This window comes from Channa argus, chromosome 9 (genome assembly GCF_033026475.1).
Source record: "Channa argus isolate prfri chromosome 9, Channa argus male v1.0, whole genome shotgun sequence".
NCBI lineage: Eukaryota > Metazoa > Chordata > Actinopteri > Anabantiformes > Channidae > Channa > Channa argus.
Window position 1 is genome coordinate 17,147,611 of NC_090205.1, and position 22,397 is coordinate 17,170,007.

The following is a 22,397-nucleotide window of genomic DNA, read 5'->3' on the forward strand; positions in this document are numbered from 1 at the left end:
ACTTTAGGGAGTTATTGTTTCGTCTGGATCTCGCTGTGAAACGAAACTACAGTTATTCCGCCACTCGCTAGATGATGCTGCAGCCCGGGTTTGATCAGGGCTGCATCTCGCAGGGAAATACAGGACATTTCGTGCACGTCTCGGACAATGCCCTGTCGTTTTCTGGCCGTCTTACGGTGTAACTGCGCTTGCAAGATAATTTATTTCAATCCCTCCACATTTTCTTAGGAAGAATAGACACGGTATGTACATTATTTGTGTGTTTGCTATCACTCGCATAACCGAATAAGCGATTCATTGTTCAGATCGAAGCAAGGCCTACAACACAGCTCACTGCTACACTTTTTAGTGATGACACTTTCAGATTTGTACGTTTATGATTCGCTTTTTATATCAGTTTAACAACGGGCGTCAGCTCTGGTACAGTATTATTGAGCAGTGTAACCTAAACAATAACGTTATGCCCTATTTATTTATTTGTTTGATACAGTAATAGGCAGAGGTAAACACACTTCATAGTGCATGTCTACCCTCGGCTATACCAGTGTAGAGTTTAACAATCCGTCTGTGTTTATCACTTTCAGATTACCCTATGATGTTCCCTCCTTTCTCCCACTATGGTTGTAGAAGGTACCATGCTCGATAAAATCAGTGATAAAAGCCAACAGACTGAGCACTGCTCAGACTGTGGTTGCACTTTTAGCCTATCACAGCCTGACCCCGAGTTGGATTCCACAAACACTGCTGTCCCACCTGACGAGCAGCCTGTGCACAAATCAGAAAGTCCATCCAAATGTCCCTCCTGTCAGGATGGCAGCAGCCTCCCCAATGGTCGACGGCCACACCGGCGCATCCGCCTGGACCCTCACAGCTGCAGCCTTTGTGCCAAAACATTCATCTCCTCCGCCCACCTCACACTTCACCTCGCCTCTCACAACAAGGAGAGGAAGTTCAGATGCAGCACCTGTGGCAAGTATTTCCATCAGTCCTCCCACCTGATGGCACACAAGATAATCCACAGCGGGGATAGACCATTTAAATGCCAGGATTGTGGCAAGACTTTTGGCCGTGCCTCACATCTGAAGACCCATCGTCGGCTTCACACAGGCGAGAAGCCCTACAAGTGCACCTGCTGTGGCAAGTCGTTCACCCAGAAGGCTGGACTTCTGGCACATGTCCGTCTACACACAGGGGAGCAGCCGTACAAGTGTGAGCAGTGTGGTGAGGGTTTTCGCTCTCTGTCACTCATGCTCTCACACAAGGCTGAAGAGTCCTCTGAGCCAGTCAAACCAGAGTCTGCACCAGCACTAAACCAGCCCAAGAAAACACAATGTAGCCAGCATGACCTTAAGTGTGGGGTCTGTTGCCGCACCTTTGTAAGATCATCATACATCAGGCTGCACATACGTCTCAAGAAAGGGCAGCGGCCTTATCACTGCAAAGTGTGCAACAAGACTTTTGTCAAGATGGAAACATTTGTGAACCATTGTGATAAACATTTGAGGCAGAAAAACGATAAAAGCAAAGAGGCTAAAGTCAAAGTTGTTAAACCACCTCTGTTTGTTCCACTCTCGAGGTCCCCTCCTCCTGAATCTTTACCCGCTCAACCTTCATCCTCAGAGGTCAACACACGCTCCAGATCGAAAGCCAAGATTAAAACAGAGCAATGACCAAGAGGGAAGTCATTCAAACAAAAATGGTCAAAGAAATGTGTCTCAGTTCTGCTTCAGAACATGATGACAAATGCAAGATTGTAGAGTTGCTTTAAAAAACAAACTGAAAAAGAACAAATGAAATTTCTTTTCAGAATTATCACAGAAAGAGACAAAGAGCAAAAATGTAGTTGATTAACCCCAAAATACTGTTATGTAATTTATATCAGCATGACAACTGTACATTTATTTTAAACTATAATAATTAGTGTTATTGTGAACAATTGAATCTTTTTAATCGTCTGTGTTATTTTAATGTATATTTTAGATCAGAAGGCAAATTAACATTTGTCACCAACATTTTTGGTGGTGTATGCTGCTCAGTGTTATCTGTGTAGAAAAAAAGTACAAGAGCTATACCCATTTTAATTTATGTGAAGCACATGTACAAATTTAATGTAAACTGAATGCAACTTTTGGAACAGTATACATAGAGTAAAAATACAAACATAACATCGGAGTGGAGGGCTTAAACATTTCTTTGCTGAACCTGTGAAATCACAAATATGTTAAAAACCACAGTCTTAGTATCACAGTCCAGTAAGCATGTATGTCAAAGGCAGAGTGATTCTCCACTGTTCATTCTTAGCATGTGCTTCTTCCTGCTGCCCTGTTTGTATTACAGTAATCATGACACTTTGTATCAGCCGGGCCTGTAGTTATCAGGCTTACCGTATTATGACTATACTTTCTGTCAGATGAGGCTCCTTTCACAATCACATGCTCTGTAATATTGAAGTTTTTGAATTTCATTCCAGGTCACCAACAGCTCACAGCTGAGACAACACTTGACCATAAGCACAATGCAGGATGTATAAAAACTGTTTTTCTTTGGACCTCTGGTGCAATTGAACATTGTAAGAGTCTGTCACCTCCACATCGGGAAACTCTTTGTCCCAACCTGTGGACACAGAGAAATAAACAAGTCTAAGGACACCAATGATAAGTTAAATATAAAGTGTCCAAATGCTTGGGTGTGCCGAGTCACACTGCATGAAAAACTGTAAGCAAAACATAATAAAACAATCAACCACTAATTACTAGTCATGGTCAGTAAATCAGTATATAATATATAGTAAACATTAGAGCTTTGCCTGGGAGTTTTCTGTATCTTCTGTGCTGCAGTTAATGTTCCAGTTCAAGGTAACGGTCATGTGGCGTCTCCAGACGGGGTTCCTGCGCAGGAGAATGGTTCCAGCAATCACGTCTCCAGCACTAACACTGACTGGCCTGTCCAGCATGAATAGAGTCTGTTTCCAGTGTGTAGGCCTGAAGAGAAAATGGTGAACTTAATATTACCATGTGTCGCAGATTTTGCATATTTGACAGTCAGTGTTACAAATGTTTTATGTTTTATACTCAGAGTTAGGTCCGGTGTTTAGCTCCACTGTTGCACCTCTTGCCTCCAGACTCTCGAAATAAACAGTGAACCAGGCAGTGAACCCATGGAAAACGCCAGGCTTTTCCACACGGAAATGAAACTTACCCTTTATTTCCTGAGAAATGAAACTACTGGGTTAGAAACTAAATCCCATTTTTTAACACCAGTGCAGTGTTTAATATGGAAATGCACAGGGTACCTCTAGGTCTTTGACTTGTAGAGTGTACATGTTCAGGTAGATGACATCGCAAGGAGCAGTGAGACAGTCATCAGGCTCAATCAGGTGACTGAACTTAGGTTTGGTGAAGAACTCCTGGTGTGCCAAAGGCCTGCAGAGATTAAATGTTAGTCAACACTGTGCTACCAAAGACCATATTAAACATAATTGTATTAGGAAAATTAAAAAGAATTTGTTGGGTTTTAGTCTCTGTAGGCTTTAACATTAACAAAAATATAGGAAATAATTAACTTTATCCTTTAAGGAATTATGTAAGTGTGTGTTGAAGTAATTTTGAAGATATTTAAAGGATTCTCAAATGGATTAGAAGTATTCATGAATGGCACAGATTATGAACCTGAGATATAAATTCTGTCAGTGCTAGTTGTTTAATGGCCACTGGTGCTCTTCACTAAAGCAGTTTTCCTTTGGTATATGCGTGCATCTGTTTTTCGGAGACTACTGTGTACCACAATATTTAGCCTTATATTAAATACCATTCCCTTCACAACTGAGCAAACTCCATTCAGTGAAGCCTTTGAGTGTGTTTATATAGGCAATGATGCTTATTTTCTGTTGTAAAGAAGGTAAATCTAAAAAAGTGGTAGATGCCCTAGTTTAGATGTACAGCGGTCACTATTAACGGTTGATGTAACTCAGCTGTTATAGAAATAAGTGGAATAAGAAATAAGACATTCACGAATCAAGACACCCCTGACCTTTCAGTCCAGTCAGTTTTACCATATACAAGTATCACAAGGAATGACATTTATTTTTAGTTAAACATTTAAATAGTTAGCATCTTTATGTTTAAAGATAACATAAACAACTTACAAAAACACAAAGATGTCTGCATGATGGTTATCTGCAGATGGAGTTGTTGGTTAGTCACACTGCATGCATTTTATAGAACACAATTACAATGTGTATAATGGGGAGTGAATGTTATACACACAGAATATGATTTTATAACAATATACACAGTGTGAAAAAACTGTACAGATGTGTTTGTCATATATTAGAGTATTAAGTAAAGACTACATACAAACTTTATTCTAATACTATGAAGTGGTTTTGTGACTATTGTATTTCTATTGAAATGTTTATCATCTTTGTTGCCCTTACTGAAGAGGGGTGAAGTCCAGGCCATAGGGTCGCTCCCAGAAGGCCATTTTCTCTGTGTAATAGCTGTCGGCCTGACATGGCACCAGGGTGAGGGCTGCAGATGAGGGCCAGATCATGCCTCCTTCCCTAAGCCAGCGGTCCCGGGCCAGCAGGACAGACTCCACCATGAACTCAAACTTTACGAGAATGAAGGGACCAAACAAAAACAAAACAAAAAACACAAAATGAATTTTATTTATAGGATGACGGGTTCTAGTAAAGCAGTGATAATTCTTACATAAAAAATCTATACAACGCAAAATAATTCATGCAATCATTATTAGTAATAAAAGCGTTGGTAGTGACATTATTACCAGCAGGCAGTTACCCATCCACTCTGACACCAGGACATCCACTTGCTCCGGAAGCTCGATCTCCTCAGCTCGACCCTGGAGCACAGTGACTACTTCCTCACAGCTATTCTGCTTCACTAGCTGTCTCGTGTACTCTGCCATGGAACTCGCCTCCACAGCATACACCTATAATACCACAGGTAGGCCATATGGTTTATACCATGGAGCACACTTCTTGTTCAACACGTTGGAGAAGAGCTACAGTGGTATTCGGTATAGATTATATCTATGCCAGAAGATTTGTTTATTATGCTGAAAATTTGTTTCTGATCTAGTACATTTCATTGAGTTACCGATAGAATCTATGTGGCAGCATCGCCATCTGGAAAACTTAAAGGCCTAACCAAACAGCATTAGCCTCTGGCCGGGGCCTATTTTTAGCAAGATATTCTAAGAACTTATTGACAGTACTACGGCTAATACTTTTACTAATACTACTAATTATTATTATTATTATTATTTCATCAAGCTTTATCATTCTTTGAATTTGCTAAGGCCCCCTGAGAATTTACTGTATTGTGCATCTGTTATGCAGATTTAAGTGTGATTTCATGCTTATATGCTTGGACAAATCAGGTGTCAGTCTCTAACCTATCTGTACTCTACAGCCTACCAACTTAACCAACAACCAGGGTGTACGTTTAAGAGTTTATCTGCCAGGCTGCAGATATTACCACTGAAGGCTGTGCCAGCTGAGCACAGAACAAGCTGATGATGCCAGTCCCACAGCCAAGGTCCATCACCACTTTATTCCCCAGAGCAGTGCTGTTGCTGAGAATAACTTGCCGGTATGCCTCAGTGCGACTCTTGTCCGACAACATCTCCAAATGGAGCTTCTGTATCATTAGACAAAATGCAATTGGTGATACTTTATGTTGACATGCATTAAAAAAAAAGAAATGCCAGAGGTTGAGACACATACTTTAGATGAGTTGAACACAGACAAAATTTGTAATCATGAAATTTTGAAATAACCAAAAATATATTTTATTATAAATATAAATGTTAAATTCACCATAGTGTAACATGACACAGAATGAATAAAAAGTAAGTCAAACTGCTACTTTTATAAAAAAAAGTTGAGTTTTTTTTTGTTCTCAAGGTCTATACAATACAATATGGATATCACCCTTAAGTCTCTGCATGTTGATTTTTATAAATATAGTCACAGAAAAATGCATGGCTGTCTGGAGGGGCTGCAATTCAGTCTAGACTTCTACGATATGAGAAAATTTAGCAGTTTGTGCAGCACACTGAGACATGCAAAACATGGTTTCGAACCAGTGTTCCGTAAGTGCCGAAGTATTCTTCATCCTGCCATGGGTCCTGCAGGGAGGTGTCCTCCTCTTCCTCCTCCACAACACCATCGGGTCGCAGGTAGCTGGCAGGGACATAACCTACGACCCCCTGCAGCTCTGCCCACCACCACTCTGATGTAGGCTTAGCGTGCACAAGCAGTTTGTCACCGCTACTAAAACTAAGCTGTGAGACAGAGGCGACACTGTTAGCTTAAATCACTTTCTGCTGGTTCTTAGGCTGCTAGAGCTCTGTGGGAATCTCTAACCTGGTCGAAGCCACGTCCTGTGAAATCAGATAGAGTAACATACTCTTCAGGAGAAGCGTCGTCCTCATCTTCTTTATCTGCCTGCATAGCGGATGACTTGTCAGGAAGAACCTTTCTACGAGATGCGAATAGGTAAAAGAAAATCGGCGTTTTCTCTTAAATGAGCGGCAAAAAACAGCACTTAAAACACTCCAGCTTTAACGGGGTACAAACGCTTCCTGTTTTGACGTCACGTAGTTATAGTGCATTCGTGGGCTGTCGGAATTCGCGTAACCTGAGTTATGAGAAAATTACCAACACAACAATCCACGAGGCAGAATGATAAAAGAAATTTAAGAAAAGTGTGTTCTTATATTGTGTAGGGTATTTACTACTAGTTCTTTTAAATTATTACTTATTTACCCACTTTCAGCACCACTGTAATTTGTATGCCATTTCCTGAATTTCCTAAAAACAAAATGTATTATTGTGCATAATACTGTAGACCAATAACCCCATAAACTGATCACTGGAGTGACGCTTCAAGGCAACACCATTAGAAGGACTAGATAAAATCCGGATTTTTGATAATCACTTCTTTAAATCAAGATTCACTGATATTTAACCCATACTTATTTAAAGTAACATTCCTGCACTGTACTGTATGTCAATGGCCATTGAAATACAAATGTAAGCTGTTACGTTTTTTTTAAATGTGATTGTAGTCAAAATAATAAAAAAAAAAACTAATTGAAAGAACATATACTAAAGTTATATGTAACAACTATTTATTTTCATACAAAATTATAACATATAATAACTCAACACATAAAATCATTGTGCGGTTCCACAGTTCTTTCAGTCGATCAAAAGTCTCAGCTGTCTTTTGTTTTTGACTTGAGGAATGGCTTGTGCAGTACATCATAGAGTCTTTTTGCCTGCAAGCACACCATGTTCGCATAGTTAGCATAGTAATTTCACATATGTTCCACCAACCCTATGTATATTTATATCCTGCATGTTCGTTTTAACTCACTTTTTGTGGTCCAAGGCCTGGGCAGAGAACCAAATCTTCCTTTGAGGCACTGATGATACCTTTTATAGACTGTAAAAAAAATTATTATTTTCGGAGAACATTAGTAAACAGGATTTTTGAAATTATAAAAATAATATTTCAGAATATTCAACTTCTAGAGCAGCTTCTATCTGAGGATTAATTTGTGCTGTACAGAGCATTTATTTGAGTCAAAAAACGTTTCAGCTGCACTTACAGAGAAAGTGGATAGCAAGGTAATGGCATCAGTCTTATTTATAGATTTAACGGTAGTCAGGCAATCTGTAACCTTGAATAAAAAACAACAACATAAAAATCACATGTCTTTCAGAGTTTTTAATATGGCAAAGTCATTAAATTCAAAATAGCAAGGTGCTATTAAGTATTTAAATAGAAAATGGTGAATTTACACACCTTTGACAGATAGTCTCTTTCAACCTGCTCTTTCAGTAAGTCTGCTGGTTTCTTTTCATATGATTTATACGTTTCCAGGTAACGCCCTGCCTCCTCTGGGCTGCCAATTTAACATAAAAATATTAGGAAATCATATTTTATTATTTACAAATTGTTTATTCTTATTGGCAAACTGTTACAAGTCTGACCTCCAAGCTAAGATGAGAGTGCAGTCAGCCATGATGCACATGCGAGCCAGCTCCTTCAATGCATGATGAGGATCTTTCTAATATGAAAGAATAATGTCAATATAACTCTAAATTGTCTTGACTCTTTATTGCAGAAATCTATTTCAGCATCAAACACATTTTCACTTTTATAGTTTTATGGTTTGTAGAGACTTCAATTGAAGTAAGCACAAATGTCGTTTTCACCACAGCAACACTTTGGAAGTGCAGTAGGTCTGTTTGGGAATGCCACAAAATTAATTAAAATTAATTTCCAATTTTTTTATTACAAAAAATCTTTTTACTTACCACATCCACCTGAACTAGTAAAACTCGCAGATTGAATGTCTGTCCAAGGTGCTTGAGACGGTCATGGATGTAGTTTGGGTTGAGGTTGTTATATCTCAGACTATATGCAACATCAAAATACAAAAACACATATCAAGTGCATATCTCCCCATTAATATTAACACAATAATCCATGTTTTTAACGAATAATGCATGTAAATATCACTTCTTGATCTCACACAGTATTCTACTAAAAAACCTACCTAAGGAAGAGAGCACACGTCGTCTGTCCCAAGACATAGTCTGGTACAACATCTCCGAACTCCCACGGGACGCTCCTAACAAACTTCAGAATGGGATTTCCCCGCTGAATAAGTAAAAACAGACATGTGTTGTTCTGCATACCAATATGCGAATCAACTAACAAACACTTTTAATTCTTTCTACATGCAACACATCTCTCCATATTCTGATACATACCTGTCGAGGACTGACAACAATGCTACTCCCAGATCCCACTGGTTTAGGACCCAGGCTGGTGCTTGGATCAGAGCATTGACAATTATCCTCATTTTGTTCTGTAACTCTCACCCTTGTCTCCTCACTTTTCCTGACATCTTCAGATCCACCTTCAGTTTGTTTGATGGTGTGATGAACGGTTTCAGATCTTTCTGTAGGAAATAATACTGAACCAGACTGGATTTGTTTCAGACTGGTAACTCCAGCGCCTTTAGTCCGAGGTAGTTTGGGCAGAATCGATGTTTGAGGGGCATCAGCCACATTTCTTTTACTCTGGACGATATATTCTGCATAGGACAAGGGCTGGTCCAAGCATTCAGGAGCAGGCTTTGCTGAAGATGCTGTTGAGCCTGAGGTTGATGGCAGAAACTGCAGCTTTGGCTGAAAAACAATTACATGCAAATCCTCTCTGATTATTAAGAATCAGAAATACAATCGTGTAAAGCAATCACCTTCAAGCTATCCTGAACAAATCGTTGGGCTTCATATTCGATAAATTATTTAAAAGCGTAAATTTAAAGAATGTAACATTGACATTTAACATTAACAAGTTAACCTTAGCTACGGTTAACAGCAGGTAATTCTGGCAAAATACCGACCGGCGTCCTTTCTTTGGTAAAAGCAGAATCGTCCAGATTGATATTAAACCGCTTCTTCATGTCTCTCAACTGTGAAAGATTTCTCTAAACACGTAACAGTGAATGCTGAGGTACTATTGCTAACGTTAGCTCTGAATACAACTACAACTAGTTCTAGTGCTATTTCTTCTTCTTCTACTTGGTCTTGTTTATTTGACGGTTTGCAAACAACCGTTACGCATTACCGCCACCTGCCGAGTCGAAACACGGTTCATAATACTGTTGCCCCTCTTATCAATCCTACTAAACCCATCTTTTTTGCCAACCATGGCATTAAAGCCATTTTCCCACGAATTCCTTTACAACATTTCCTTAAGTTCAAACTGTATGGATGTTTTTCCAAATTCCCTTTAAGCGCCAGTCTTTTTTGCCAACACTGAGTGCACTGCGTAATGGTATGTTCTATTGTTTCCTGTTTACTGCAGTGATCACACAGCCCTGGTATATGTCTATAGGTAACCTTTAGTTTACTTTTCAAACCTGTCAGAAGTCTTATCCTACAGAAAACTTTTTCCTCCTTTTTCATATTTGCAATCTCTCATTTCTCCTACATTTCTTTACATAATGTCTTCAAATGCTCTCCCTCTTCCATTCTTCCTGATATTTACTGCAAATCTTTGCTTTGAATATACTTGTAACTTCCCCCTTACTATAATTAATTTAAATATCTACTTTCTATTTTTTTTGTTACCTCTTTTTGCATACCTGTCCAATTGTTCATTTAATTTCCACTTCTATATGTGCTGGGACCCAAACAAGCTTGACATTCAAGCACAATATCCTGTCTTGAATCTAATTGCATAATCTTAATACTTCTCAATGCACTAGTTCAATCAACTGTTATTAAAACTCTGGTTTAGCATTTCCTATACAATTTACGGAATAGCTAGATGTTCCCCTGTATCACATGCAATTCTGCAATGATGAAGGCAACCCCGGCTCTATTATCAATTGTTTTTGAAGCATTAGTGAATATGTGAACACTGTTTTCAAGAGCAACTAATGTTAAAACAGCAGGAACACTAACACTTCCAGACCCAAAAACTTCACATTAAAAGCACAATCACCATAAAAGTGGAAATGGAAGGTTGGACTCAGACATTTTAAAACATCATTTGGTATTGCATGATTTTTTTTTAACTTATAGTGGCCCAGTGATGCAAAACGGAACATTTCAGAAACCAAAAGAGAAAAGTGATTTGGGTTAGGGACATTTGGAAGAGCACAGGGGCAGACCTTACCCCAAAGCAATGATGAACTCATCTTATTAAATAGGCTAGGCATCTCAGCTTACCTTTGTTTGTCTTCCACATTTATAGGCTACTGTACTAGTGTGACTGTGTGACTGAAACACATATAGTACTGTATGTCAGTGAACAAACAATTCGATTTTCAATATTAGAACAACAATGAGTCAGAACAAGACTTTGGGGGAGAGAGTTGGAGTTTAGACTAAATACAGGCTGACTGGACTTCTGATTGAGGTGGGCTGCTTCACCTAGCTCTGAGACCTGGCTGAAAGCACCCCTACGTTATAACATATAGTCTGCACAGCCCACTACAGGACAAGAACACATAATTTTTTTAACAAAATATGATTCAAACTTTTATTGACATGATCCATAATACAAACAAGACTAAAATTAAATAACCGTGGTAAATTGTGCCGTATGATCTATTTGTGATATTTAGCTTTCACATACAGCCTAATTGTATTTTGTCTCGAGACCCAAATATAGTTGATTTTTTATAGTTGATAAAAATATTTACGAACTATTTTAGATCTATTTAGAAAGTGCCAATAAATGTCACAGAACGAGGCCTACTTAAAGAAGATTAATCTTTTTGGACTATGGAATCAAAAGAACAGGGCCCATTGAACCAAATGTTACATAATTGTCAATCACGAGAAAGACTTGTTGTCCCTACCTTTCCAGAAATATGAAATATTTCAGTTTTTATAATAAACCAAGAAGTAGAGACGATAACGTATCTGGGTTGCTATGTAGCCCAGTTGCCAAGGAGACAGCAACGCCGTCATTCAAACCGCGCAGCATGGCATGCTGGGATACCTTTTCTCATCATGGCGGAGCAGTTATTAGGCTAACGTTGACGGTTAGTATATTCAGCGATTGCATCCGCATATTTTAGGACTTAGGCGTTCTCTACAAAAGGACTGCATCCATCTAATAAATACAGGGTAATTATATACTACGCAATAAACGTGGTGGGCGAAAGAGCGTGCTTTGTTTAAACAAGTATCCGCTAAAGGGCTTAGCAAACTAGCTAACTAAATAGCTAAGAGCGTGTTAACACAGCTAGCATAAAGAAGCTAGCTTAGCTTCTGAACAGTGGCATTGAATCGCCACCGAGGCCGCCGCACGAACACAGCGGGCTCTTACAGTTTAACGTAGGTTATATGTTTTGTGATTAGAAATGGACCACTGAGTACTCTTATAAAATTCACAAAGTCATTATTATTTTAAGGTAACGTTGGGCACTTCCAGTTATGTGTGGATGGATGTTAACGGTGGCAGCACTGCAGGCCTGACAATGGTTAGCGTTATCTAACGTGTTTGAACTGTGGGGTGCAGCTTGAAACTTTTTCAGTTTGCCTTTGTTTTCCTCGTAGCTTTTGACCAACGTGTGGACGATTACATGCTCGTGTAACGTATCTAACACTACAACATAATGTGTCGCGAATGTATTGCATAATTTAGCAAACGTTACCTAAAATGTAAAGTAGCGTTAATATTTTGGCAACCGTCACGTTACCTATGATGACTAACATTACATGGACAATGTTTACTGCGTGTGTTAGATGCATGACCTTAGTATCTTAGCAATTTACTATGGTTGTTTTTTGGGAATTATTGCATAGTATAGGTTAATGCGCAAATAAAGCATAACGTTGGAGTAACAATAATTTATTGCCAGTGGTTTTTAGATGTTAACGCTATGTGTTTATGGCGGTATAGTCTTGGGATTTTTCAAGTTTTAGCGTTGGGATTGCAGAACAACTACTCTATTAAGTCAAGCAATTGCTTTGGACGGTAAAAAATGTACAGTTAGTTGTCTTTGAAAAATCATTCCATTAAGAATGAGTAAAGTTTATACTAACGAAATATTGATGGGTTTTTACTAGTATAGCTACCAATTGGGAGTTACAATTGGATATTTACAGTAAGACCTATCTTTGCATTAGCAATCCAGCATTTCACAAAACACAGCATTAAAACTATGGGCTGCTCTGTAGTCTGATTGTCTTAATTTGTTGTCGATGGCTGTTTGCTTATTCTGTTAGAGCTCCTGGTTTAATGTGCTGGTGGACCAGGATTATTTTGCACACCCCTAGCTATGTGTAATTATTGATAAGGCTGGTATTGTGCCTTTAGCATCTTAATATGCTTGCAGTATTTGATCTATAAAGATATGAAATTTATTTATTTTAGTCTTTAAAATGGTGTGCTTGAGACAAAACTGTTTAAACCTTTACAATTAGAAGAAAACTGAACAACTGGTTACCCGTTTGATGTTAATAAGAAAACCTGTTTATTAATAATTTTATGAGACCTGGTGTGCAAGGGGCAGAAATAACATATTGTCAAGTAGTGCTTAAACCATTGCTGCCCAGCTATTTTGCACTTGATGAAAGGGACAGAAAGTTTCTTAATACCCAGCTTTACATATGCACTGGGAAATGGTTAGTAGCTGTTATCATCATTGTTATTATAATACAGAATTAAAAGCTTTTTTCAGCATGTCTGTTATATTTGTGCTACTGCTGTGATTCTTGAATTTTAATATTTGTTTTCCTCCCTAATGTTAAGTGAGGAAGCAGCACACCAGCGACTGTAAGAGGGCTTTTATCTGGGGAACCAGCACAATGGAATATGCAGTGGACATACCCTCAGGTGAATAACAGACAGGAAACAACTTTTTCATTGAAATTTTCATAGATTGTGATTAAGTTTCTTTTACTGCATACTCTTTTAGTCATACCAATGTATCGGTCACACTTGTCACATTTTAACCATATATATTATATATATGATATTGTAAAGACAACTGTGTTTTAATAGTACAGCTTTTTATAGCTATTCTATTTCTTTGGAGAAAAAAACAAATATTGAAGATTACATTGTTGAGTTAGAAAAAGCTAAGGTGTGAATATCAAATGTTCCTAAGCCAGTTTCATTTTAGTGTTTCAGTACCTTGACAATTAAGTTCTTAGCACCGGTTTCACAATAATAAATAAGAAAAAGGAACACAAACCTTTAAATAAAGCAACATTTTACTTATTGATTAAACTTAATTAACTGTAGCACCATTCAATAAATTTCAGTAGGCCTTGTACATGTTAAAAATAGCTAAATACCTATATAATCTGAAATACTGGGGGGCATGTGCAGGTGAAGATGAGGCACATGAGAAAGATGACTTGATTGCCAAGGAAGGAAATGAGCTTCCCCATAAGAAAAACAAGAAGCACAGAAAACACAAAAGCAAAAAGAAGAGGAGGAGAAAGAAGGGAGAAAAGGAAAGCAGCTCTGGTGAATCTGGTGCCGAGTCAGATGTGGAACCACTGCCTCCACCGAGACCTGTCAGGACCACCAGAGCCAGGTCAGGAAAACCTATCCATCATCCATCTAAACTAGCTTGTCTGTAGCAAACAAATAGGCATGCATAAATTATACTTTTGATTGATTACATAGATTAGTGTTTATGCTGCACCATCACATGTTGACAGACACAATTACCTAGAATAGTAATTTATTCATGAAAATAAAAAATAATACATTGTGAACTTTTTTTTAACTTTGTATTTAGTGCTAGACTGGCAGCAGCAGTGGGAGCTGGAGACCATGCTGGAATGAAGGAGGAGGGTAAAAGGGATGCAGTTACAGGTGGGAGATCTTCACTCACAAATATGTTTTTTTTTCTTAAAAAGTAATAGCTTAGTATTAGGTTTATTTGATGTGTATTTGATTTGATGATTTTATGTTATAATTGTAATTTTATTTGTAGACCATGTGGATAATGTAGAGGGAGATACAAAATCCAAAAAACACAAAAGACATGCTGCCAAAAAGAAGAAGAAGAAAAGGAAGAAAGATGAAAAGCAGGAAAAGAAGTCTCCCTCTCGCTCCCCGTCTGAAAGCAGCTCAGCTTCAGGTTCGGAATCTGAAGGTCATGGAGCTAAAGGGTCTGGCGATGGCAAATACTCTCCAGCTGTTGCATCTGACCTGCAAGGATCAGTGTCCAAATTGGGCTCAAAAAGCAAACGAGCGGAGGAGAAAGGGGTCCCAATCATTACACAGAAACCTGAATCATTAGGAGTGAAGAAAGAAGAGATTTCAGATACAGATGTTCCTTCAAGTGGGGTGAAGAGCAGTAATACCAATGGATCAGAAAAAGACATGGGCTCGCCCCCTACAGATCAAGATGAGGTAATGCAGACAACAGTAAAGGTTAAGACAGAGGGTAGTCATGGAGATGGTGCATTCAGTCATGCCCAGGAACTGCCTGATATCATCCCCAAACAGGAAGGTGCTGCCCCACGAGATGACCCAGGCTTGAAAGACCAGGTAAAATCACTAGAGATCGCAAATGTCAAGGAACATGATTCATCTAGGTCTCCGTCCCTTTCCAGGGATCGTCACATTAAGAGATCTGGGTCAAGTCATAGTCTGTCACCAACACCTAGTCCTGATAGACAGCAGTCTGGTGCTCAAACAGTAGCAGCAAAGACAGAACGGTCAAGAATTCATTCCAGGTCACCCTCAAATGATAAAAGGTCTACCACTCCTCAAATAAGCCTGAAACTGTCTCGGTCTTTGTCCTGCTCTCAGTCCCCTAAATTTATAAGGAAGTCTGTCTCTCCATCTCGCAAGTCTCCCAAGAAAGCTATCTGTCAGTCCTGGTCTACCTCTCCCTCCCTCACCCCTAAGAAGAAGATGTCAAAGTCTCCAGGGAAGTCAAAATCTCCTAAACGACGAAGAATTTCCTTGTCTGTTTCTCCAAAGCGTCGGCGTACTTCTCCCTCGCCTAAAAGAAAGTTATCACGCTCCCCTAAACACAGTGGCCGCAGATCTCCCTCTCTATCTCGGTCTCCAAGAAAAACTCGAAGGTCAGAATCACGTTCCCGTGGAGGCACAAGGCACTCCAGGACCCGCTCACCCAAACGAGGTGGTGCAACAGGCAGGCGTTCACTGTCTCGTTCAGTCACTAGAACTCGGCGCTCCCACTCTAGATCCAGGCGCCTTGTTCGTCGCTCCAGGTCGCGGTCACCAGCAAGACGTGCAGCAGGGAGGCGCTCCAGGAGCCGATCTTTGTCCCGCCGTAGGAGGTCACCACCCCCTAGATCCCGCCGCTCTCGCTCCCGGTCAATCCGCAGGAGCAGGAGAACTCGATCGCGATCCATTGTAGTCCTTAAACGCAGCCGTCGCTCCAGATCCAGGAGTCCACGCAAGTCCAGAAGTCCCCCCTCCCGACGCCGGACTAAGTCTAGGTCCCCAGTCAGAAGGCGATCACGGTCCACTGCCAAAAGAAATCGTTCTCCCCCAAGGTCCGGAAGACGCTCCAAATCTCGCTCATTGTCTCGAAGGCACCGGTCCAAGTCACACTCGCCTGTACCTGGCAAGAGGAGGTTCAAATCTCCCAAGAAGAGTGGAAGAAGGTCAAAATCCAAATCCTTCTCTGCTGGCGTGAACAGATCAAAGTCCAGGTCTGAGTCAAGTGATGGGCAGTCTGAGAGCTCCTCCCCAGTGAGGTCCACATCTTCTTCCCCTGCTAAAGTGAAGAAACCTTCTCCTAGGGCAGAAGAAATAGCTGATGGTGGTGGAGGACTTTTAACTCAAGAAGGTCAGACATTTTACATGATTACATTTTCAAGCAAAGTATAATAACTTAAATTGACTTTTGTCCCTAAAAGTGTCATTTAACATGTGCCATGCAGGTGATTGGAAACCCATGGATTCTGGAGTTTCTTCCAGCCCCAAGGCTGGAAGCTCCTCAGACCAGTTGCAGGAGCACCTTACTTCCAACAACGACAAGGAGCAAAGGGAACATGCCAGCTCATTCAATGAACAAGATGTTTCCAGGTCCAGGTCTGGTTCCATTGCGCCCAATGCAGATGGGTCAGATTGTTCAGAAGGTTCAGATGTAGAAGAGGATTCTTCCTCTCCAGTTAAGATGACCCCTAAATGCCAGAGAAGCTCTTCGGGCTCAGTATCTCCGGAAATAGAGAAGAAGCAGCTTTCCAAGTCACGGTCTCCAATGGATCGCAGAAAACTTTCACGCTCAGCTTCATCACCTCGACGATCGACATCCAAATCGACATCCAGAAGGAAGCAGTCCAGGTTTGTGGTGTGCTTCCGTGTGTATGCACTTACTTACTTACTCTACATTCTTAAAAGAGCTTTAATACATAAATAAATATATCACAAACTTTTGACCAAGTCCTGGTTATGTCCTTGTCCTGTAAATATAATCTCACTGTGGAATGGTTGCACTGCTGTGTACTGTTATTCACCAGTCTTATAATTTACATTTCCCTAGGTCCAAGTCTCCAGTGCGGAAAAGAGAATCTCTTTCTCCGTCAGAAAGGAAGAAGCGACGTTCTAAATCTCGTAGTCCAGCCCGCCGCCGGAGGTCACGTTCCAACGCGCGACGTAAGCGTTCACAATCCAAGTCGCGAACCAGAATCCGCCGATCCAAGTCTCGATCCACAACCCGCAAAAGGCGATCGCGGACCCGGTCACCCAACACCCGAGGAAGGAGAAGGTCCAAGTCCACAGACAGAAGCAAGCGATCCAAGAGCCGCTCCACAGGCAGGAGGAAAAGGTCCAGATCAGGAGACAGAAACAGACGATCAAGGTCTCGTTCCTCTGATCGTAGACGCAGGTCTAGGTCAAGGGTTCGAGGGAGGCGCCCAGTCTTTCGCAGCCGTTCATTTGATAGACGGGACAGGTGGAAGAGGGAACCTAGTCACTCTCCAGTTGTTATCCTCCGCAAACAGCGCCGCTCAGGATCCCGGGCACGACGCAGTACCAGCAAGACTCCTCCACGACTTACTGAACTGGGTAAATAATAGTTATAATATAATTAACGGATAAAACATTGAGTAACAACAGTAAAATGGTATTTGCTCTGCTTTTATGCTCATAATATCTTTATTTTTCTCCATGAATTACCCCTGCTCCATGCTTCCATCTAGATAAGGACCAGTTACTGGAAATAGCAAAGGCTAATGCTGCTGCCATGTGTGCTAAGGCAGGGGTTCCCATTCCTGAGAGTCTCCGGCCAAAAGCCATCCTCCAGCTCCCTCTACCAACTCCATCTCCTGCCCCCCTTTCCTTACCTCTACCATTACCCCTCCCAATGGGCATGGGAATGCCCAACATGCCTAATATGCCCAATATGGGTCAGATGGGGATACCCAATATTCCGGGAATGCCCAGCATGTCAAACATCACCATGAGTGCTGCGGTGGCAAGTATGACAGCAGCTACTATGACAGCCGCCTTGACCAACATGGGTGCCCTTGCAGCGATGCCTCCACTTGCCCCACTTCCTACCATCACCAACAAGCCTCCCCCATGCCTCGCTCCTCCAGCACCAACCCTTAACCTGGACCACATTGAGGAAGCAAAGAGGAAGGTTACTCAGCAAGCTAACATACACACCATCAAGGAGCTTACAGAGGTAAATGGGAGAGGGGGTGATTGTTTTATAAGGGTTGTGTATAGCACGTTTGACAAAAGCCTTGTTGAGTGAAAGGCTGTTGAAGGCTGAGTAATGTGCTTGTTTTTTGGGGTGTGTATGTGTCAATAAAGTACCTGTGCCATTACAAAGTAACTGATTATTTATTTTTCTTTTTAGAAGTGTAAGATGATTGCAAATAGCAAGGAGGAGATGGCCATTGCAAAACCCCATGTCTCGGATGATGAAAGCTAAACCCACCATGCCATCTTGGTAAAATTTCATATCTTTATTCTTCCTTTACTTTGTCAGACTTTTGTAGTAGTGTTTAATTAATGTTTGTTTACTAGAGTTTAAAATAATATTAAAACATATTTTAAATGCCTTGTTTAGATTACCACTGAATATGAATTAATACAAATTATCATGATTGCTGTCTTTTATAACTATTTCACAATTGTATTTGAAATTTTTGTAAACCAAAGTTCCATATGGGTATGAACATGCTACGTATGATTTATGTATTTATTTTTTAACCTTTTATTTCACCAGGAAGTCCTTTGAGATTGGATCTATTTTGTGGGGAAGATCTTGCCAAGAGGCAACAACATGAAAATTGGGCATCATAAATAAACCAATATATATAGTAAACTTTCATTTAAGAGTAGCAGCTGCGTGTTTCTGTTAGTTTTTGTTTTAAGAGTCTTAAATTCATCCAGGGAAATAAGTCCAGGAAGTTGTAGGGAATTCAAAATATGGTTCCAGGACCATATTTGTGCTATGTGCTAAAAGGAGTAAAGTCACTAGCCCTTCTCGTCATCATGCTACTATATAGAGTAGGAAAGACATAGTTATGATATGATACAAACAAACCATTCACACAAAATGGTCTTTGATCTTTTTCTCTCTACACAGCCACTCCCTTTAGAGGTCTGAAGCAAAATGTAAAGGCTTTACAGGAGGACCTGCTTTTCCACTGTTCCCTTTTGACAGCCAGATATCCTGACTGAGCCTCAAAAACCACCAAGACGAAGAACACCCAAGTTATCACAGTTAGGATTTAGGAGTATGGGCACCAGCCTCTGCTTCCCTCTCTCCATGGTTTGTTTCTGTTATTGTGAGACAGCAAGAGGCTGGCAGGCTGTCACCTGTGATACCACTGAGAAAACTGGGCACATTGATTTTTGTGCACAGTTGAATGACCGAATAGTGAGTACAGTGAGTTTGTGTATATAGTGACTTTGACCACCAACCCTTGAGTACTGCTTGATCTGCAGTTACTGTTGTAAAGACTGAAGAGGAAAAAACCAAACCAACTAGTGGCGCAAGTGTTTTTGTAAAAGATTAGTTTCTCTAAATTTGTTTTAATTTTATGCTTTCTTAAAAGACTGTGTTAAGTGGAGACTGCTTCCATGTTCTGCTGTATTCCCTTGGTTATATCTGGTCTCTCTGGTCTTTTTATAAACAAATAATGCAAAGTTTTGGTAGATTCTCAGATGTGATATATTTCCATAATCCTGGTTCTCCAAGGCACGAAAGTGTTGATATGTTGTGTTTAATTCATTAAACATGGTGCCAGATCTATTATACAGAACAAAGGGAATAGGATTGACTGCAAAAAGAAGTTTGAATTTTAACAAGGATTACCATCTCCACTCAAAACATGACTGATTTTGTAATACGGCCCTGGGTGTGATGAATTTTTTCTTTACCTCCCTCTATTTTCACCGGTACCAAGAAAATCTTTGACTCTAACCATACCTGTTTTTTCGGAATGCTTTTTCCAATCAGTAAACTTTGATATAGATTTTAACGGTTAGTTCATTTGCCACAGTAATGCCAGTTTGCATTGTTGTGTGTTTAGCGGAAAACCATAGTTTATAACTTAAGGGCCAAAGAACGCATTAGTATGTTCTTTGCCATAATATAAAACAAAACTCATAATTCAGCTTTTAAAATTTAACATTTAAAAGGTCTGTCATGTGTCATCCCCATTTTTCCCCGTTCTCAGGAAATGTAAAATGAAAACAAGGCTGGTTGTTGGTTGTTGTGGATGTTAACACTTTGTCAGTAGTGCAAGTACTTTTCATAATAACTGAGACTTAGTAACAATCATAGATTAGGATTGCAACTAAGATCTGGTTGGATGGTCCTCTAGCCACCAAGGTAACAAATAACAGTCGTAACAGTTTTCTTTCCTGATATCTAACAAAGGTTGAAAATGCAGGTTTCCTTAACTGGAGATAACAATTACTTGTTTTGAAGAAAAATAAATGTCTGTGTGATGCATACAGACATACAAAACAGTTTGGCCTTACACTTTTTCTTTTCCCTTGATAAGCACCTATGGAGAATGTATCCTGGGGGTGATAAAATGACTTGTCATTATAGTGTTGAATATAGAAAGTTAAGAACCTTGAGGTGTGACACTGTTAAAAGTTCACATGTTAACTTAGACAATCAGCTCAGAATCTCAGAGAAAGGAATAATTAGAACCAATGAAGTTCAGTCATCTTGCAACATCATATTCAGATGGCAAATCATGGAGAATTGTTATGGGGAACATAAAATGAATTGTGTAAAACATATGAGGCATTAACAGGCTTTTCTCATATAATTCACTGTTGCAGTTATAGAGAATTCAAAATATGGATATCTTAACCAGAATTCAAAATATAGATATCTTAAACAGAACATAGTGTTACCCTGAACCATATTTGGCCATTTATGTGAGCAAAATAAACAGGATCCATGTTTCACTGTAAGGATTTCTCCCATTGGATGACTGGAAAACAAAGACTAAGTTTGTGCTTTAGGGAAAACTGGCAGGGATGAGATTTTTTTTTCCTTTTATTTTTTAAAATGAAATCTTGCTCTCAGAACTCATTTATTTTCAATGGAGAAGGAAATGATTCTGATTCTGTCCTCCTATTTCATCCACCCATGCCCAGGGCCATTTAACTGTGGAAGATAATCTTTTAACGTTATGTCAAACTGTAACTAAACCATATATCAAAACTGTTGAATTTTGTTGGTTCCCGGAGTAATCTTTAGATATTTTAATGACAAAAAAAGAAAATTGCATTTTAGGATTCATTTTTTTTGGTCATTTGAATAGAACATTGCTTGCTTTGTACATAAATGTGTTGATTATTAAAACCTCAATGTTCTGTATATACTTGTCTCACTCTGTGCAGTGCTCATTTTAGTCAGGCTCATAATGTTTTAGTGTGACTTGTATTCTGAACATTTGCTATCATGGTGAAGGGAATATAGTTGAGTTTAGGTTGGTTACCCCAAGATAACAGCTGATAATACCATTTTTATTTATTTTTTTATTTTTATGCACAGTATGGTATATCCAATGCTTATAAATGACTGTAGCCTCAAAAGACCTCATTAGTTAATTGTTTTTGTTAGCATCAAAGTAATTACATTGTAAATTGGGTTTAAAAGGTTATGGAGTATTGTACTATATAATAAATGTGACCAAAGCCCATACCAGTGATGCTGGCCATTTTAATTACATAGTGAAAGTTATATCTTCTGTTCACAAGCTATTACTCTAGTATCGAAAGTAACTTAAATAAACTACATTGTTTTGGTAGATATTTTGACAGCGCTTTTATATTTTGATATATAGTTATCCTAAGTTAAATATTCAGGCTTAAATATTTCAAACTAAGTCAGAAATGCATATACATAGTTTAGGGTTTAAACAAATGTCCTCTGATTTCACCTAGTGGAGTTTATGATGAGTTAAACCTGATGGAGAACCATCATGGCAGAGCACTTGTCCAAAATGACCAACCCATAAAGCATAAAATAATTTTGTATGCTTCCCTAGTATCTAGGAAAGTGGCTAATGTCATGTAATTTCCTGGAAGCTTTATGTTTTTATGCTCAAATAAATGTACAATACACCTGTAGTTATGAAACCTTCCTACAAGTGGTGCACTTTCTCTTTGTTACAGCTATTTCTTTATTGTAGACATAAGTAGTAACACATTTCCAGAGCATGTAATCACTAAACATTAACTAAGGGAAATCACCAAAAATCTTAAAATAGACGTTATCAAGCTCTATGAGATTACACAGAAATCGTGGTTAAAAAAAAGTTAGGTTGTATGGGCTTTCACACTTTAGTTTTAGTTAACAAACTTTTGTGATTTACTCAGGTGTTGAGTGAAGACGAGCAGCCAAGG

The 22,397-nt window shown here is 39.4% G+C and overlaps 4 protein-coding genes across 6 annotated transcripts; 2 read left to right on the forward strand and 2 right to left on the reverse strand.

Annotated features, from left to right (window-relative positions):
- The first annotated feature begins 19 nt into the window (after nt 1-19).
- On the forward strand, nt 20-2,749 carry LOC137132702 (zinc finger protein 724). Its single transcript, XM_067515557.1, has 2 exons — nt 20-242; nt 585-2,749. Exon 2 carries the CDS (start codon nt 618-620, stop codon nt 1,668-1,670), a length of 1,053 nt encoding a protein of 350 aa, XP_067371658.1. The 5' UTR covers nt 20-242; nt 585-617; the 3' UTR covers nt 1,671-2,749.
- prmt2 (protein arginine methyltransferase 2) lies at nt 2,068-6,635 on the reverse strand. The gene is made up of 9 exons (XM_067515554.1): nt 6,392-6,635; nt 6,109-6,309; nt 5,502-5,663; nt 4,789-4,953; nt 4,436-4,611; nt 3,293-3,422; nt 3,072-3,208; nt 2,807-2,981; nt 2,068-2,613 (listed from the first exon to the last, which is right to left on the reverse strand). The coding sequence occupies exons 1-9, from the start codon at nt 6,476-6,478 to the stop codon at nt 2,581-2,583; spliced, it is 1,266 nt and encodes a 421-aa protein (XP_067371655.1). The 5' UTR covers nt 6,479-6,635; the 3' UTR covers nt 2,068-2,580.
- A 501-nt stretch (nt 6,636-7,136) lies between these two features.
- ercc1 (excision repair cross-complementation group 1) lies at nt 7,137-9,637 on the reverse strand. Its single transcript, XM_067515556.1, has 9 exons — nt 9,451-9,637; nt 8,813-9,232; nt 8,596-8,699; nt 8,354-8,453; nt 8,027-8,103; nt 7,839-7,938; nt 7,642-7,713; nt 7,407-7,475; nt 7,137-7,308 (listed from the first exon to the last, which is right to left on the reverse strand). The coding sequence occupies exons 1-9, from the start codon at nt 9,508-9,510 to the stop codon at nt 7,246-7,248; spliced, it is 1,065 nt and encodes a 354-aa protein (XP_067371657.1). The 5' UTR covers nt 9,511-9,637; the 3' UTR covers nt 7,137-7,245.
- Nucleotides 9,638-11,538: 1,901 nt separating this feature from the next.
- On the forward strand, nt 11,539-21,368 carry sona (SON DNA and RNA binding protein a). 3 transcript variants are annotated; one of them, XM_067515818.1, is made up of 10 exons: nt 11,539-11,604; nt 13,320-13,403; nt 13,902-14,112; nt 14,320-14,396; nt 14,518-16,353; nt 16,448-16,850; nt 17,050-17,573; nt 17,708-18,195; nt 18,373-18,465; nt 19,108-21,368. In XM_067515818.1, the coding sequence occupies exons 2-9, from the start codon at nt 13,376-13,378 to the stop codon at nt 18,445-18,447; spliced, it is 3,642 nt and encodes a 1,213-aa protein (XP_067371919.1). In that variant the 5' UTR covers nt 11,539-11,604; nt 13,320-13,375; the 3' UTR covers nt 18,448-18,465; nt 19,108-21,368. The 3 variants fall into 3 exon arrangements, with proteins under 3 accessions (XP_067371919.1, XP_067371920.1, XP_067371918.1); XM_067515819.1 differs by having other exon boundaries at nt 11,547-11,689; nt 18,745-21,368; XM_067515817.1 differs by having other exon boundaries at nt 11,547-11,689.
- Nucleotides 21,369-22,397: the final 1,029 nt, after the last annotated feature.

What these genes read in the sequence shown, in the direction of transcription:
- LOC137132702 (XM_067515557.1), top strand. Translation starts at nt 618, where the DNA reads ATGGTTGTAGAAGGTACCATGCTCGATAAAATCAGTGATAAAAGCCAA.
- prmt2 (XM_067515554.1), bottom strand. Translation starts at nt 6,478, where the DNA reads ATGCAGGCAGATAAAGAAGATGAGGACGACGCTTCTCCTGAAGAGTAT. An exon ending in CAGGACGTGGCTTCGACCAG is followed by an intron (nt 6,310 to 6,391) that starts GTTAGAGATTCC and finishes TCTGTCTCACAG; the next exon opens with CTTAGTTTTAGTAGCGGTGA. An exon ending in TACAAGTCAAAGACCTAGAG is followed by an intron (nt 3,209 to 3,292) that starts GTACCCTGTGCA and finishes TTCATTTCTCAG; the next exon opens with GAAATAAAGGGTAAGTTTCA.
- ercc1 (XM_067515556.1), bottom strand. Translation starts at nt 9,510, where the DNA reads ATGAAGAAGCGGTTTAATATCAATCTGGACGATTCTGCTTTTACCAAA. An exon ending in ACTCTCATCTTAGCTTGGAG is followed by an intron (nt 7,939 to 8,026) that starts GTCAGACTTGTA and finishes TTAAATTGGCAG; the next exon opens with CCCAGAGGAGGCAGGGCGTT. An exon ending in CAGGCCTTGGACCACAAAAA is followed by an intron (nt 7,309 to 7,406) that starts GTGAGTTAAAAC and finishes GTGTGCTTGCAG; the next exon opens with GCAAAAAGACTCTATGATGT.
- sona (XM_067515818.1), top strand. Translation starts at nt 13,376, where the DNA reads ATGGAATATGCAGTGGACATACCCTCAG. An exon ending in AGGACTTTTAACTCAAGAAG is followed by an intron (nt 16,354 to 16,447) that starts GTCAGACATTTT and finishes TGTGCCATGCAG; the next exon opens with GTGATTGGAAACCCATGGAT. An exon ending in TCCAGAAGGAAGCAGTCCAG is followed by an intron (nt 16,851 to 17,049) that starts GTTTGTGGTGTG and finishes ACATTTCCCTAG; the next exon opens with GTCCAAGTCTCCAGTGCGGA.